A 17,929-nucleotide genomic window follows, 5' to 3' on the forward strand; every position below is an offset into this window, starting at 1 on the left:
GTAACCCTTGCATATACTTTATTTATTTTCTGATTGCTAAAAACACTGACTCTCAGAGGTCAGCGCTCTTGGAAGTGAAAATTCCAATCACAATGCAACATACCTTGAATGGCTCAACTACTTGACACGCTACAGTTGGATCTGCTAGCTCTCCTACACACACACACTCACGCACACACACACACACACACACACACACACACACACACACACACACACACACACACACGCACACAGTCGACATGTCACAGTGTTGTATCTGCTCTGCAGTGTTCAGGTCCCCTCCATTTAATTCCCGCTGCAGTCCTGTCAAACATTTCTGAAGACAAACAAAAATTGTGTGGAGGTGAGTGAACTGTACATGTGTCTGTTCCCTCTCACCTGCTTTGAATTCACAACAGATTACTGCAGCATGTTATTTGTTCTCGCGACGCAATCCTCCTCTTTCTCAGCCAATCCTCCGTTTTTCTGCCCTTCCTCACCTATTTCTCCATCCCTCCTCTCCTGTCCTGCTTGCAATGTTTGAGACACGTAAAGCAAGTTTGGCAAAGCTGTCCCTGTTTTAATAGCTGTAATGACCGACTGACTTCATGCATCCTCCTCTTCTTTTTCTAACCCCGCTCCCCCATCCTCACCCTCTAAACCTCTGTCTTTGTCCCTCTGTGCTTCGTTCATAAGACCTCATAGCTCCATCATAAAAGAGGAAATGAAACGTCATGGGACATTGACAACGGACTTTTTCGTCAACAAAAGCACTACATATATCCAAAATGTCAACCTTTCAATGTCAAGCTATTCAGTAGTTAGTTAGAAGTTATGAAACAGATGGATTTTGAGAGAATGTCCTGATCTCAACAAACCTCCACAGGACATTGTGATACATCTCACACATCTACACACTTCTCTAGATCCCATTTTCCATTTAAAAAAGCCATTCGCTCTGCTTCCACTCTGCTGCCACTTGGACAGGAGAGATCATCACAAGGAAACAGATGGTCATGCAGGAATTGTCCCAGTGACGCCCTCCAGTGTCATTTTCCAAGGGAATGAGCAGGGATACAGTTTGACTGCCACAGGGTAACAACACGTGACCAACCGCACATAGACAAAACTGTTTAACAGATGTGTTAACAATTCAATTCAATTCAATTCAAATTAGCTTTATTGGCATGAACGTGTAACAACATTGCCAAAGCATCATACATACAACATAAGAACAATCAACCCCATACATTTCATTAAACAAGTTATTAAAGCGTAAAGTAATCAAAGCGTATGTGTGTTTGTGTTAAAAAAAAAATGAAGAAATATTAAAAATTTAAATAAAATAAGTAAATAAAACAGTAAGCGTGTGTGTGTGTGTGTGTGTGTCTGTGTGTGTGTGTGTGTTTAAAAAAAACAGTAAGCGTGTGTGTGTGTTAAAAAAATAAAAATATATTAAAAATAAAATAAATAAATAAAACAGTAAGCATGTGTGTGATTAAAAAAATAAAATAAAATAAAATAAAACAGCGTGTGTGCGTTTGTGTGTGTTAAAAAATATATATATTAAAAATAAAATAAATAAATAAAACAGTAAGTTTGTGTGTGTGTTAAAAAAATAAAAATATATTAAAATTAAAATAAATAAATAAAACAGTAAGCGTGTGTGTGTTAAAAAATAAAATATATTAAAAAATAAAAAAAATAAATAAATGAAACAGTAATGTGTGTGTGTGTATATATTAATAGACAAAAAATAATTAATTGATTAAAAAATAATAATAAAATAAAAAAAAATTAATTAAATCAGTGTCAAATGTAAAAACAAAACAATTACTAAAATATCAAACGATCAAAATAATAATAATTTGAAAATCTGTACAATTATTTGTCAGTCTGAGGTTCCACTGGTTGTCCTCACTTCATGGCATGAGGAGACATGTGTGTGTTTTATATTTGGGGCATGAGATTAGAAAGTGTAGCTCTACCTGTCCCCTGTCACACTGGGAGCAGAGTCTCTCCTCTTGTGGTAGGTTAACAACAACATGGTAACCATCAGCACATTAGTTTTGCCTTATATATGTGCGACTTGTTCAGAAAGAGTACAAATCAGAAACATATTTGATAATGGGCTCCTTTAACTCATTTTTAGCAAATATACCAACATTTTACTGGTTTCAGCTTATCAAATGTGCATGCTTGCTGGTTTTCATTAGTTTGAACTCTGGGAAATTTTGATGGACATTTTCCACTATTTTCTGACATTTTGTAGACTAAACAATGAATCAAGAAAATTGTCACGAGTAGAGCTAAAGCAATTAGTCGATGGGTTGCACAACAGGACACTATTTTGACAATAAATTAATTGTTTGATTAATTTTTCAAACAAAACTTCCCTGGACTAGATATTTCTTAATTGTGAATGTTTGCTGCCCTTCTTTGTGTTATGTGATAGTGGACAGCATATATTCAGGTTGTCAGACAAAACAAGCAACTTGATGACATCACCTAGACCAAATGGTTAATTGATTATTTGAGAAAATAATCAACAGATTGACAGTTAATAAAAAATATTGATATTTGCAGCCCTAGGAACGATGGAAAAGCATTGAGTTTTTGCTTTTTTTAAATATGACATTTTATTTAAGAAATTTCAAAATGCTTAGACACCAATGTCGTAAATTGTTATTTAGTTGTATGACTGTAACATCATCAGTAAAGAAAGTCGATTAAACAATTAGTCAGAAAATAGAAAATAAATCATTTTTGAGTATTAATGAACCATTTACGTCATTTATTAGGTAAAAATCAGAATCATTCTAACTTCAAATATGTGTTGATTTGTGTTATTATTATTATTATTATTTCAAATGCAATATCTTTGGTGTTTGTAAATGTTGGTCAGATAAAAAAAAAGCTATTTGAAGGTATCAAATTGTATGTTTCTGGATGTGTGAGAGTTATCTGCAGGGTTACACGGGGAGGCGTGTCACATGAAGTGATTTATCTGTGTGCTGTAAGTGTGAACATTCAGCTGAATGGTTTATGGGCAGCTACACTTACAGAGTATGGCCCAGTGTGTAAAGGTGAGTGTACTGAGAGTGATTTATGTTCAGCCAGGTGTTAGAGGGGGTCAAATGTAAGATGCGTTGTTGTAAGCAAAGTGGGTAAATGTGTTTCTATATCACAATGGTGAAATATGTTTGTTGTATTGCCCCTTTTGTAGTTACTGTCTTCTTGCATTTCTTACATGTTACCATGGTTTGTTATACATCTGATGTTTTGTAACCAGACCACTTACACTACTACACTACATTACTACTGACGTCGCTCCCCTTTTTTGGAAGTAACTCCTCCACCGTTGAGCTGGTAGCTTGTTACTTTCACTTTGAGCCTTGCTTGTTGTTGCACCGTGTAAAGGTATGATTACATAACATCAACAAGTCGGAATTCAGAATATTTCTGTATGCAATATGAATTTTTTTATCATATTAAAAATGATTCTGATATGATATAGCACAGCACTACTTAAGTCTGTCTTTAGTTAGAGTGTGTGCTGGATATTGCTTATGAATAATTGACTATCTTGATGCAGTGAGAAGACTTTTGATTCAGCACGCAATTAATACATTTTTCTCTCAGTATGTGCACACTGTGTACTTACTTGTTTGTTTACATATACATGTACTTATGTGTGTGCCGGTGTGTTTGTCTATAGTACACAATACACTCCTCGCTCATATGATTTGAGAAGATTTGCCCCATTTAGAGAATTCAAACTCCCACCACTCTAATCGGCTCTGGCACTGTGTAAGCTCTCCACCATGCAAGTGTCCTGAATCATTTTGATTCCAGAGCATAAGGGCAAAATTTCTAGGTTTACCACAAGGTCCAGCTAATTGACTGTCCTCCATGGTGTGGAACACTGATTCAGCACTTAACCAGCATGGCTAAATGGACCGAGGTGGAGGAGGAGGGAGATTGCTGAGAAGGACATAAAGAGAACAGAAAGGTATCTGGAATGAAGGGAAAGCAATTTTTGCAACATAATCACACAACATGTGAAATGCTTCTGTCTGAAATGTAATGTCATACTTAAAGCATGTAGGTTGACATTTTGGAAAATATACTTATTTGCTTTCTTGCTGAGAGTTAGATGAGAAGATCGATACCACTCTCTTGTCTGTACGGTAAATATGTAGCCACAGCCAGCAGCCGCTTAGCTTAGCTGGAAACAGCTAGCCTGGCTGTCCAAAGGTAACTTAAGCCCTCTAAAGCTCCCTAATTAACAAGTTATATCTCGTTAGTTTACTCCACAAAAAATTGTGAAAATGACAATTTTCTGTTTAACAATGTGTCTGATTATTTCATCCCTCTGAGCAAGCTCAGATTTTGTACACAGCCAGGCTAGCTGGCTGTTTCCAGTGTTCATGCTAAACTAAGCTAACCACCTGCTTGCTGTTGCTACATATTTACCATACAGACATGAGAGTGGTATCAATCCTCTCATCTAACTCTTAGCAGAAGAAAGTGAATATGTGTATTACGCAAAATGTTGAACTATCCATTTAACAGTAAGACCGGGAAAGCTTCTCAAATTCAACTCTCTTTATTTTTTTGATCCGCCACGGACTTAAACTGAACGATGACAGCAGGCCATTACCACCCAGAAGACTTTAACTAATGCTACCACTAAGAGAGACTATGTATTCACAATACATATTGTATTGTAAATCCAAATTAAACACTGCTTTTTTTCTGTTTTTACCCCTTTAAAGGTCTACTAACTTACTTCACACAAAGAGCATGTATCTGCCCTTGTTATGAGACATCAAGCATTTATCCAGTAAAGTATCGCCAACAGACAGCACTCAAGTTACAAGGCAGCAAACAGGGACTGGGACGTCCGAGGATGCAAACACAACATGGCCTTGTCAGGGAAAATTGAAACAGAACACACGATACATTTAACAATTGCAGGCACAGGAAAGGCAGGTTGATTAATTATTACACCCCTGTCTACTGCTTGAGGTAAGCAGTTTACCTTAATAAACTATGTGAGTACTTAAGAATATCTCCCGCTTTTTTTCTCTCAAGACAGGTTTGGTGCTTTAGCCATTTTCTGGTGTAAGTGAATTGTTATTCAAGTATTCTCATCCTCTCAACAGTTCTGGAAGAATAGATTTGCAACCAGCGAATGAAATTAAGGCCTTCTTTCCCTCTCTTTGCTATTTTCAGATGCAGCCCACAGGGAAAGGAACAAGAATGGAAGTTGGAAATAGGCCTTTGAGCGCAGCCGGGGTTTGAATGGAAACAACTTGGAAGCACAAATACCAAACCCAACTGCTGAAAGTAAAAGTTTAATTCAATGAACTTTAGGCCTTTTCAGTTCACAAAAGAGCACCATTAAAGTAATGATAAATCATCTCGATTTCACATCATCGTTCACACCGGGACACTGGTGAAGGAAGCCAAAGCTTTGAGGTTCAATCAGGGTGTTTTTACACAAGGAGAAGGATGTCATTGTTGCAGATTTACAGTGAGATGCAACTTTTTCTTTTAAGATGCAGGTAATGATAGTGGTGGTCGTTTTAACTTTAACTCTCAACAGATAACAAAGGAATCCAGGGTGTGCTGTGATTGGCTGAGACCTACACAAACAAGTCACCCCACCACAGTTCCCATTAAGCTCTGACTAGATTTGGGAGGTAGGTATAGGTACATGGAACGACGTGGCTTCACAAAACTAATGCAAAAAAATCTCACAAGACTATTCAAAATTAGAAGTGACCTAGTATAGTAAAAAATATATATATATATATATAATATATAGTAAAAATAAGGGTCTTGATACTGGTAAAAATCAAAAGAGGACAGCATGCTTTATTGAAACTGAAAATGTAAGACCTTACCGACACAAGTGGCTATTTGGAAACCATACTATTGTCTTTCCAAACAGAGCTCATTGTCTCTGTCACAAGGTCTTCTCCCCTAGAAATGTGATGCCATGTCCCTGGCAAAACTGGTAATGTCACCCAAACCTTCTTCCAATCTTCTTTTCCGCCCCAACATCATATCTATACATAAACTAACAAGCCTATCAATAGATTTTTTATTGCCTGTCCAGCACAGTGATTTTCTACCCGGAAACGACCTGTTCTGAGGCAGTCCGGCATTGTGGCAGGTCACATTTGTGTTTATGACAGCATTGTGCGCTCCAGCACTGAACACTGTGGACAAGAACAGCAAACAATGAACCACAAGACATGACCTTCAGGGAGGGACTGGACACATCACTGCGCCGACAAAATTAATCAAATACAGGCACACAAAGTCCGATTTGGAGGGGGCAAAAGGGGCATCTTGTACATGCTGAGCTACAAATGTTGCTTTGTTAGGAGATTGCTGACAAAGACAACTGTGCCCTTCTGGTGCAAAACTGAAGTGACCAAAACACAGCTAAATCTCTGGGACTACATTATAAGACAACATCCAGAGAGCATGCAGTGGATTTTATAAGGTAGAAAATGTTTCAGGTGGTCAAAGTGTTTTTTTTTAAAGAAGACAGTACTAAATTTTGCATCTCATATTTCTATTTCTGCAAGAATTTACACTTTAATGAATTTAATGAACAGTGTGTCTCATGCTTTCAACTTAACCTCTTTATACAGACTTTTGATGTCCACAGATTGACTGGTTTATACCTAATTAAAGCTTTTTTCTTTATATGTGTGTATATAACTTACACCTGACAAATTAACAACACTGAAACCTTCAATATTCCTTATTCATATTCTTCTTCATCCTTAGTACTTGTACTATTTCGTTTTTACAAAAGTTCCTGTATCTTAAGAGCTATTTTCTACGACCATCAAATAACGTCTTCTTCGTCTTGGTTTAACACCACATATTTAACATGCTGAGTGACAACTGAATTACATCAAATTAGATTACCTAATAAAACACTGACAAAACAATAACCGCAGTTCATCAATGCCACTGGATCCTTGGTTAATCAATTAGGATCATTGCCATTCAGGCAGATTAGAGTTTAAAACAGTAAGTTTGAAAATGGGCCACCATCAAAATCTCTCAAACTTGATTTAACAGCTCCATGTCGTCTTAGCTGCACCGCGAAATCTATGTCAACCAGGTACGGATCAATAAAAAAATCAGATGCACATCGTATTGTATAACACCTTATCAAACAGACCCATACACAACCATAAATTTTGGCAATGGGTTAACAGTCATGTTGCCATCCAATAGAGCAGAATAAATCCCTCATATTCGCATCCTCGCATTGTCATATTTAAAGAGGTGATATAGAAAGAGAAAATGGCTTTTAAAACAAACAAAAAGATAATCAATTGATTATCAATCAATAGGCAGGCAGCACGGCCGGGGTAGGAAGATTGGATGGCTCAAGCCTTCACAGATAATCGAAGATGCTAAGAGAAGGGTCCCCACCCCCATCAAGCAACGTCTCTCTCTCTCTCTCTCTGTAGTTGTCACCTCTTCCCTGTTTATCTTGATACCCCCCCTTTTCCTCCTCTTCGTCTTCCTCATTCTCTCTCTGTGTGCCTCTCAGGCTCCCAGTGAGTCCCTTTTCCCTCTATTTCTCTCCAACCATCTCCCCAATCTCCATTTCCCTCGCTCTGTCTATCCCTTTCACTCACCCCCCTCCACCTCCACCTCTTTTCTATTCCTCCAGTGCTCCCCCTCCTCTCTCCCGTGTCTACTGCAGCAGAAAAGCCAGCACAGACACCAGCATGCGTGTGTTTGTACATGTGTGTGCCACCACGGTAGATCCGCGAGCGAGCCTCACACGATCATGAGCAACGAAGGAGGTGAGGGGTTTTTTTTCAAAGCACCGCATAAGTGTCGAACGTTCTGATCGAAACATTGATTGCTGATGCGTTACATCACAGCCGTGCAAACAAAAACCCCTTAAATCATTAGAGTAATGTCTCTCCTCCTGTCTCCCTTTATTTCCTCTCATCTCCCTCTCCTTCCCTCTGTCTCTCTCTCATCTGTCTCATTGTATTTCCACATCAGCATCTCATATTTTTTTTCTGTCCTAGCCTCTCCCTCCATCTTTTCTCTTCACATATAATTTGCATCTCTCAGGAGCAACAGACCAAAAGGCTCTGCCACGTTGGACAGGATACTTTTAGAAAGAGCGAGGGTGGAAAAAATGAGCGATCTGGGTCACAACGCTGTTTGACGTATAGCGCCGGCATATTAGACTTACACAGAGAGAAATGGGGCTGCATTCACCCACAAATAGAGCCAGTTTTGTGCAGCCACTGAAATGAATCCCACCTACTACCTGCTCTGTACTCTGCACAACCCCAACATGGTGTCGCACACACCACCATCTGCAACCATCACACTCAATCAATGTTAGCTTTTGTATGATTCATGAGATCTTGGTCACTGTAACTAGTGCATGTGGTGTAAAACTGTACATTATATAATATACAGCATTCTAGCAGCTAGGCAGCAGCTACAGTAGCTTGAATCCAAGGTATGGCAATGCCGCAAATGCTGCCTCCTCTTGCTGTATTATCATTCAGAATTCAGCACCAAATACCATGCACATTTGAAGCCTATGTTTTTGCCTCACTCTTCTCATATCTAGGATGTGATCTGAAATATCCATACCCTGAAGCCGTCTCCCTCTCATGCAACATTTGGACATTCTGTAAAGAACTAGCCCACTGGGAGCTGTTTTGTTGCAATGAGTAGAGGTAGAGAGGGGTGGGATAGTAAGAAATCAATCCGATTGGGATGAGAGTGACATTTAGAGAAGCACTTCCTGCCTGATCCCGAGTCCAGAGAGGCGGATCGGGTGGCCTGAACCAGACTGTCTGTCACAGCCCGGCACTTTCTGCTTCCTTTGGAGGGAACTGAATCTGGGTATCTAGAGCAATACCTGGTTTTGGGTTAGGGTTAGGGTTATGGTTTTGCATGTGCACCTACAGTGTGCATGCTTTCACAATATCTATGGGCCCTCATATACTAATAAAATTTACAGAAAGGGTGCAAAACAAGGATGATCAAACTGTATCACAGGATATAAAAAAAAACAATGCAAATCAAAGCAGCTGTGATCAAGCAGCTGGATTTGTCTGTAACAGGAGGGCCTGAGAAAATAAGAACCACAAATCAACTCTGTTTTCATGTACCAACGATCAAAAACACAGTCAGAAGTACTTGTTACTCATACACCTGTATGATCAAATACCACCAAACGTTTGCTTTTAAGAAGTAAACCATTAACTATTTACATGCAAACAATAAAAGGTATTCCAACATGGGAGTAAGTTATGCATAACAGTCAAGAAGATCCGTGCGTAAAAGGCATGTAGCATTCAACTGGGACAGGGGGGACTGGCAAAAAAAAAACAACCCAGCAGACTGTAGAACTACCAAGGGCAAATGTGGGGAAAGACATGCACTTCAACACTGACGATTCGGCGTCGCATGAGCCTCCTCAGTGCGGTGCTACAATAAATAAGACTAACGCGAAATTGATGTCGTAAACGGACAAATATGACCTAATGAAGGCGTTTGGATGCAGGAAACGCAGCGTTCGGAGAGATGTATGTGTTAAACCTGCTCGAGTAGCAGAATACTGCGATAGAAATTACGATAGCAATAAAAACGGCAGTATGAGTCCAGCTCGTCTGAAGCGTGCAATATATTAAGACACGGAAGTGATGTGTTTGACAAAAACATTGGTTATTTTCACCTAGCACCCATCTACCATAATACCATGGGCTATTATTTTCCATTTTCCTATGCTATCAACATAAATTATTCAATATCAGGCCTAAGTCTATATCCTGCCATTTAACACAAGCTGTACAGCCAGGGAGGACACACATACCAACAGTCAGCCTGCAGTTAATTATGAGGGGCTGATTTATCAGCACTGATAATGTGGACAGAACATTTAAAAAACAAAGTTTTTAAAACTTATCATGACTCAAGCAGTGCTCTGATATATCACGAGGCAGAATATGCAACAGTATAGAAACAAGTTGCCCACCCCACCAGGAGAGACATGGGTAACTCACCCGGGCATATTTGGAAGAATACGGGTCTTCAAACAGTGCCCATATTCTGGGCTGCCAGGTTTTCCACCAGCCCGCTTTCCTCGCGTCCTCCTGCATGCACAGTCTTTTCAAGTCCCCATCCGCACCGCCCAGAGCCGGGTCGTCGTCCGGCGCGTCCGGTTCTGGAGTCTCGAAGCTGTCCAGCGCCTCCTCCGCATCCCGGTGCTGCCTGTAATTCATCCAGCAACACGCCTCCACGTCCGTCTCATCGATGCCCCAGAAGGCCAGCTCCTCTTCGAACAGAGGTCCGCACACATCGTTGGGACAGTGCAACTTCCCGGTGCGGTAATAGTTGAGGATGAAGGAAAACACTGACGGGTGGCGGTCGAAGAAGAACTCGTCTAATTTGGGGTCGTAGTCGAAGTTGCTGAACGCGTCCGGCTCGGTGAGCCACGATAAGCGGGTACCGGGCAACGTTTTTAGGGTGCTCCGGTAGGTCTCATGCCGCACCCCCCCGCAGTTTATCACGATTTTCTCGCTTTCCGACGGACAAGTCATGTCTGCACTGTAACATGCTTTGTTGGACGACTTGTTCCCACCCTTGCGCCCTTTGAAAGAGGATACACACACCGAACTGAGCATAGAGGACCGAGGGGGAGGGAGAGGATGAGAGAAACCGAAGGGAGGAGGAGGGAGGAGTCTGAGGAGTCTGCGGGGAGAGAAAAAAGGGCAGAAATTTTAGCAAAAGGGAGAAATAGATGGATTATCAACATTGCAATACAAATTAAGAACCACACGCTAATGTCAGCAGTATGTGCAATAATTCACTTGATAATCAGCTGGTGGAAGGGCACAAAAATGACCTTGTGCAGGTGCACAGAGTGACGGGGATGGGGGGGGGGTGCCGAGGGATGCCAGACTTCTTTTTAACACAGCATCCTGGAGCAAAAAGATGCCTTCAACTAAGTGCTACATATGCATACAAGCAGGTGGCTTTGAGCACATTATCATGAGCCAACATCCTCACAGGCTGACTGTTGACACCACAGTGATGAGGAGATGCCCCAGCCTTAAGCCACTGTGATGTGACTGGGGTCATGGAGCATTGTAACCATCCCCTATTCCCTCCGCTGAACTATTATTCCATCCATCATTGTGCGCTCTCCTTAAGCTAACAATCTTTAAATTGATCTGGTCGACGCTCAAGTCAGCTTTTATTCAAATCCTCTCCCTAATTAGGCCACTGATTAGGGAGAGAAAGAGGAGGAGGAGGAAAGAGTGACAGAAGGATGGGATAAAGTGAAGAAAACTGGGGATCCATCTCCCTGCTTCTTTTCCCCCCTCTTCATCGAGAATGCCTCTCTGACGTAAGGTGGCGCAGCAACGTGTGTGTGTGTGTGTGTGTGTGTGTGTGTTAATTGCCTCCCGAGAGTGCGGTGTCCGTACTAATGTTAGATCTCCTCAATCAGCCTATGTGCGTGCTACACACACTGCTGCAGCCCCCTCCGACCGCACTGAGATTCATGCGATGCACAATTATGTCAATGCTCTCCCTGCCACTTCTCCCGTCTGTGTGTGTGTGTGTGTGTGTGTGTGTGTGTGTGTGTGTGTGTGTGTGTGTGTGTGTGTGTAAAGACATGTAAAGCGAGGGGGTGGGGGGGGCATAAATCAGATTTTTTTGCCGGGAAAGGATCGAAGAGGACAGAACAACCAGGCAAATAGGGAAGGCTCGGAAAAAAGCCATGAAGATGGGGACGAAGGGGCCAGAAAGTGAATGCAGCACCCTAGAGGCAGTTACAGTGTGACATTGTCTCTCCCCTGTTCCCCTATTAATGGGAGAAGGGGGTTGAAGAGAGAGTGTAGGGGAGGAAGGGGGGAGTATCGGAAAAAGGAGAGTGCACTATAAAAGTGAATGAATTCTGCTGCAGCCCCCCCCCCCCCCCCCCCCCCCCCCCTTCTTCTCCCAGCAAAGTCAGATTATGCGCCCGCGAGCTTTTGGGGGGGCGGGGGGGGGGTTCACGATTCTTCAGAAAAGACACTCTTTCACATACATGCACCGTATCTTTGTTGTTAACCTTTCTCTCTATTCAGAGAAATGCACCACTCTCCTCCTCCTCCCCCCTCCTCTCATGTGAGCTCTCACTGGCCCTCCCCCTCTCCTTCCTACACTCTCTCTCTCTCTCTCTTTCATTTTCTCTTCCTCGCTCACTCTCATATTCCGCATAAAGGAATCACATTTCATTGAAGGAGGAGAATCAAGGCTTCATTTCTTCCTCCTCTTCTTCCTCTCACAACAGGGCCTTATTCTTATCCAGTGCCCCTCTCTCTTTCTCATTCTTTCTCTTCACTTCTTCTCTTTCTTCCCCGCCCCCTCCTAAATCCCCCACTGCATTTTTATCCTAATTCATCTTTCTTCCATTTGCTTCACTCCTGTCCAATTCTTTACCCTTCCCAAAGTCTGCTTCCTTCACTTCGGGTCAACTCCCTCCCTCAGACTTTTGCTTCCTGTCATGTCAGGACACTGCAGTCTTTCTTCCGTACTTGTGTTTAGCTGTTGTTTTGATCATTTCACTGTACGTTTTACCTGAAGGAGCAACTTTTTTGTCCATGGAAAAGTTTGCTGTCTGTGTCTTCAGATCGTATTACTGAAATGTAGTTGTTTCTGATTTTTTTTTCTAATTTTTATTTGGAATTTATTTTGGTATGAACATCCTTTTTTTCTTCATTTTTGAAGATCCTGGAATAAAAGATGTAACAACACTCAGGTAAGATCTGCTAACACCAAGGCTATTGCATGGGTACGCAGTCATTTTGGGGAAATGAATGCATAAAATTTAGTCCTGTGCACAGTTGACAAATACTACAATGGTTGTTATCTTGTGTGCACAGATCAGAAAAATCAAGATCAAATGTTAAATGCCTTTAATTTCTACTTTTTCCCCCTCAATCATCCAAAGTATTTGCAGTGTTTGCTGCTGGAGCATCAAATCTACTTGCTTGACAAAAAAATCCTGAGTTGTGAAGTAGTTTGTGTGCATATTTGCAACTAAAAACTCTAAGATAAGACTCATTTCACTTAGTAAGTAAGTCCTAACTTGCAATAACTTCTAAAACTAAACAATTTGGAAGTCAAGTCTGACATGGAGAATGTAAAAAGATATTTGTCCATAGTCAGCTTTGTCCTGTAGAGCATTCCAGCAGGGACCGCTCATGTTGTAGCATGGATAATATTTCAGCACCATGGACAGCAGCGTTCCCTCTCTGTCTCTCTCTCTCTCTCTCTCTCTCTCTCTCTCTCTGGGACAAACTCCCTCTAACCGGATACTAAACTTTTCCAGGAGCAGCCTTTATAATCTCACTGTAAAACTTTTCTCCCTAAAATGCCTTTATTTTTTTAGCCTCACTTTGTCTGTACCCCTTGCTTCCACTTCATAGTCAGCTGTAGCTTGTTTGTGAGTTATTGAATATTTTATACACGGAAAGCCACAAGTCTGTAACTGTGGTTAAGAGCCCTTTTGTTCCCTCTGAGTAATGTGTGGTGAGCTTACTGATTTTAAAAGTATTCTTTTATGCATTAAAACAAATTTGGATATGGTGCTGTTAGGTCCCTCCCACCTTTTACATTACATTTAATCCAAAGCGATTTACAATTGCTATACACGTTAGAGGTCGCACACCTCTGGAGCAACTAGGGGTTAAGTGTCTTGCTCAGGGACACATTGGTGTATAGGTCACAGTAGGGGATTGAACACAGGTCTCTCACACCAAAGGCATAGTCTTATCCATTACACCATCACCACCCCTTTCCTCAAAACTGATTACACTGTTGGATTTTAAGTTTCACTGAAAGTAGCTGTCATTAAGACGAGATTACTGATCTTAATGAGTTCAGGGCATGTGTGTTTAATGCTTTCTAGTTGCATTTCAGGAGAATGTCTGCAGTTTGAGCTTAAAATGGGGGAAGTAAGCACATCTCTTCAGTCTCAGCACTTTAATCACTGACAGCAGTGCAACTGCTTGAAGAAAAGAAAAAAAAGAGCATAGGTGGACTGCATCAGAAGGAGAGGTATGGAGGGTGTTTATTGAATATACAGCAGGTGAGCGTCAGGTGTAAAATGGAGGAAGGAAGTTGAGATCCAGTGGAGATGAGAAAAAGCACAGAGGTGAGAAGAAAGGCAGAGTATGCGTGAGGAAGAGGTTAAAACTGAAGCAAGAAGAGGGGATCAGGCAGAGGAGCACAGAGGAGAAACAACCCCCCACCGCTACCACCCTTCCACCTTTTTCTCTCCTGCAGCATTTCCTGCCTTGGCCACCATGTCCTGCGCCAACCTGCCACTACTGCCTTACCACTTCACACACACAAGGGTAAAGAAAGCGAGAAGGAGGGAAGAGAGGAGGGAGGGAGATGCTAACACACACACCTGGCTGCAACAAACAGGCTAAGAAACCATTTTGAGGGTGAAATGAGGCTTAATCAAGATAAACGTTAAGGGAGAGGAGACCATTTCTGCAGTGGACTGATACATCCAGTGAGAATGGGACTGAAAGAGAGAAAGCATGCATAAGGCTCGCGCACGAAGGTTGCACTGATGCTAATATATATTAGCAGAAACACTGCAGCAAGAGGGGGGAGGGAGCACAGGATTATGGGATGCATTGACTGTGAGGTACCGGTAGCAGTAACTGGGGGAGAGAGAGAGGGAGAGACTAAGAGAGAAGGCAAGGGAGGAATTTGGAGGAGTGCTGACTATGCGGAACAGACCCAGCAGTTGGCAGAAAACACAAAAACCTTTACCAATCACAGATGGGGAGAGGGGGAGAGACAGAGGAAGGGAGATGAGATGGCGAAGTAGGGGTGTTGGAAAGAGGAGGAGAAAAAGAGTAAGGGGGGGTACGGTTGAGGAGAGAGAGGAGAATGCACCATCTTGGGGGGAAATGAAAGACGGGAGAAAAAAGGTGGGGGAGGAACGGGAGAAGACAGAAAAAAACCTTGCAGTGGCTCAGGATAACACCTGAATGGGGAGGGGGGGGCACATTACTCTTGCAATACCAACACTAATAAGGGAAAGGAAACAGCAGAGTGATTAAGAGAGAGGTGGAGAGGAAGGAAAACAAGTGTAGGGATGTAAAACAGCTGAGCGGCAAAAATATCACTGGGGAAAAGGAAAGCTTTGCAGGCAAGTGAGTGTGAGTGAGTGAGTGAGTGAGTGAGTACAAATTACGTATGTGTTTCTGGTGCGCAGCCATTTTTTCCCACCCGCTACCTCTTCAAACGATATAACCACAAGGCTTCACGCTGTTCCACCCATATCACCTCCCTCCCTCCTTCCCTCCTTTCCTCATTCCTCTCCCCCCTCATCTCTTGCTTATCTTGCTCTCCTCTCCTCTCGTCTCTCGCGCACTCCCCAGTGTTGAGGAGACCCCAACAGGAGAAAGCGAGGCACTGCAACAGAGTGAAGCCACTGCGGTCACCTCCCCCTTTAGTGCGGTGTCACACCACACAGTGCCCCCCCCCCCCCTCCCCCAGAACTGCCATTGCGCCTCATGGTGTAACTCTGCCAGGAGAGAAGAAGCCAGGTGTGTGGCATGTGTGATAGCGGTGAGAGGTAGGTGGCGTATGAATTGAATGAATAAGAATTAACATGTCATGAATGCATGGAGCAAAGGCAAAACAGGGTCCATTTGCAAAGAAGAAAACTGAATGAGGCCACACAGTGACCCAGTAGCTCCGAGACAGCTAATGTACACAGAGCAGAAAAAAAACAAGTCATTTCTCATCATAATAAAGCTCACCAGTGGTCAATTCCCAGAACATGAATTAAACAGCCAATCAATTAAGCATGCAGAAAGGAAATGGCCAATCTACCAGAGGCAGCTCCTCTACTCAGCAACACCAGCATGGAGACCCCCCACCCAGAAGCTGATGCTACTCCCTTGCTCTGATCCCCTCTAGCCACTGTTTTTTTTATGAGAGTATAAAGAATCATGGGCTCCTGGCTTTCTCCTTTTAGCTGGCTGGGGATGATTAATACATAAGGCCATTTTCAGGAATAGACCAGCAGAGATGAAGCCTGTAATAGAGCTCTGAAAGTGTCCATGACTGAAATCCTTCCTGCCCACAGGAGGGTAAATGTTGAAGTTTTTGGTTTGGTATACCCACTGGATGAGACTTCAAGTGTAAGTGATGGAAGAAGAGGTACAAAAACTTCCATCAAGGAGCAATGATTGGTGTAGGAGAGGTCAGAAAAATCCTGAAATCCTGCACTGAGTGCATGTTAAAAAAAAGCCATGGGATGGTGTGTCATGTCAGGAACTCTATTTTTGGACCTGGATAAATATGAACTAATACCCCTCAGTATTCAGCTTTAAAATATGGTTCTTAGAGAATTTGCATCAGGTGCAAATAGCTTTAACCCCCACATCTCCCGACTCTCTCTTAGGTCATTTAAACCTGTCTACTCCTAATTAATGAGACTGCCCTTCCCGCATGATTAAGACCATTATGATCCAGCAGTGCAATGATGTGGTACACGGGGCCAGACAGACAAACGGGACGAGGGATGAAGTATTACTGACTCCTGACCTGTGAACTACCCAGCGATTAGACATAGAGGAGGACTCGGGAAGCCACAGATTAGACTCTTAACGGCCGAGGAAGAAGGAGAGAAGTTGAGTTTTAATGTGAAGAAATAATATGGTAGGATGAGAGAACAAGGAGATGAGAAAAGAGGGAGTGTGAGCTGGAGGTGAGCCTCAAGGTCAAGGATTTGATGGTGGGTATTTAAAAGGCAGCATCAGCTCGGTTGAAGGACAGAGGGAAAGTTCTCTGAAGCTGGTAGGAAGATGTGAGATGAGGGAGAAACCATCAAGGCCAAGGAGAGAGGAAGGGTCAGTTGCAAGAACACACAAACCCAGGACACGACAGATGCGTAATTCAATCACAGCCTCAAAATAGATTTATTCCCCCCCGTTGATTAAACAGCAGCGCCCTCCTTTCGAGCCCCATCACCACTCCACCAATCACATCGACTGAGAGCATGCCACTGTCTCTGGTGGGGAGGCTTTTTTTTTGTTTTGTTTTGCTAAAATCGAAGGGGTGTTTTCTGGGTTACCCTCAATCTAAAAATAGCATCAGCTGTGGATTTATAATGCAGGATTGAGGGGGCCAGGGGGTGGGGGCAGGGAGAGAGCAAATGGATGAAGAGAGTTTCCATTAGGGGAAGAGCATGCTGGAGCCAGTTGGCAGAAAAAGTGAGGCATGCACTGGAAAGTGAAGGAAGAAGAGGCGTTATGAAACTACAGACTTTGTGCGTAATGCAGTGTAATGCAGATGGAGAAAGTTGGCAGAGCATAGGTGATGTGGTAGCGGGGCTTTAGGGGAAGAAGACCATGTCTAGACATTTAGCTGCCCCCACACACTTCGTGGATGAGATCTCAGTGACGTTGTGTCCTTCCTGTGCCCCCCAACCCCTCAATCCCCATGTCCATCTCTTCCTCACACCTTTGTCTGCTCTCCCTCTGTCATCTGTGTGTTTGTGTGTCAGCCTTCTCTCACCCTCCTCCTATGGTTTTTCATCAAACCTCCATTTCAGGCCTTGACACAGTGCTGCCACGCTGCTGCAAGAACACACATACACACACTGAAGGCACATGCAAGTAAAACAAATGCATGCATACAAATGCACAAAAGCAACACACAAATGCAAACTGAGAAACAGACACAAAATGATGCCGAGAGGAATGCACTCACACATTCTCCCTCAGAGGCATAAAACTGCTCTGATCTAGTGGTGTAGATGGGGAAACACCCACCATTTGTGCAATGAGAGGAATGTTAAGATCTATATAATTTATATTTCTAGGCGTCATATCAGTGGTTAAAT

General features: G+C 42.5%; 1 protein-coding gene and 1 long non-coding RNA gene across 3 annotated transcripts in view; one reads left to right on the forward strand and one right to left on the reverse strand.

Moving 5' to 3' along the window:
• The window catches only part of LOC119916229 (potassium voltage-gated channel subfamily C member 1-like), a 50,995-nt gene that overhangs the window by 32,143 nt on the left and 923 nt on the right, over positions 1 to 17,929 (reverse strand). For both annotated transcript variants that reach the window (XM_038736163.1, XM_038736164.1), the window contains exon 2: positions 10,068 to 10,755. In XM_038736163.1, the coding sequence (XP_038592091.1) occupies positions 10,068 to 10,688 (621 nt within the window). In that variant the 5' untranslated portion in view covers positions 10,689 to 10,755. The remainder of the gene's footprint in view (positions 1 to 10,067; positions 10,756 to 17,929) is intronic.
• On the forward strand, positions 4,810 to 5,407 carry LOC119916230. The gene is made up of 2 exons (XR_005447079.1): positions 4,810 to 5,013; positions 5,221 to 5,407. It is a non-coding gene; the product is annotated as an uncharacterized LOC119916230 (long non-coding RNA).

Source organism: Micropterus salmoides, unplaced genomic scaffold (genome assembly GCF_014851395.1).
Source record: "Micropterus salmoides isolate LMB-PRFRI ecotype aquatic unplaced genomic scaffold, ASM1485139v1 Ms_hic_scaffold_21, whole genome shotgun sequence".
NCBI lineage: Eukaryota > Metazoa > Chordata > Actinopteri > Centrarchiformes > Centrarchidae > Micropterus > Micropterus salmoides.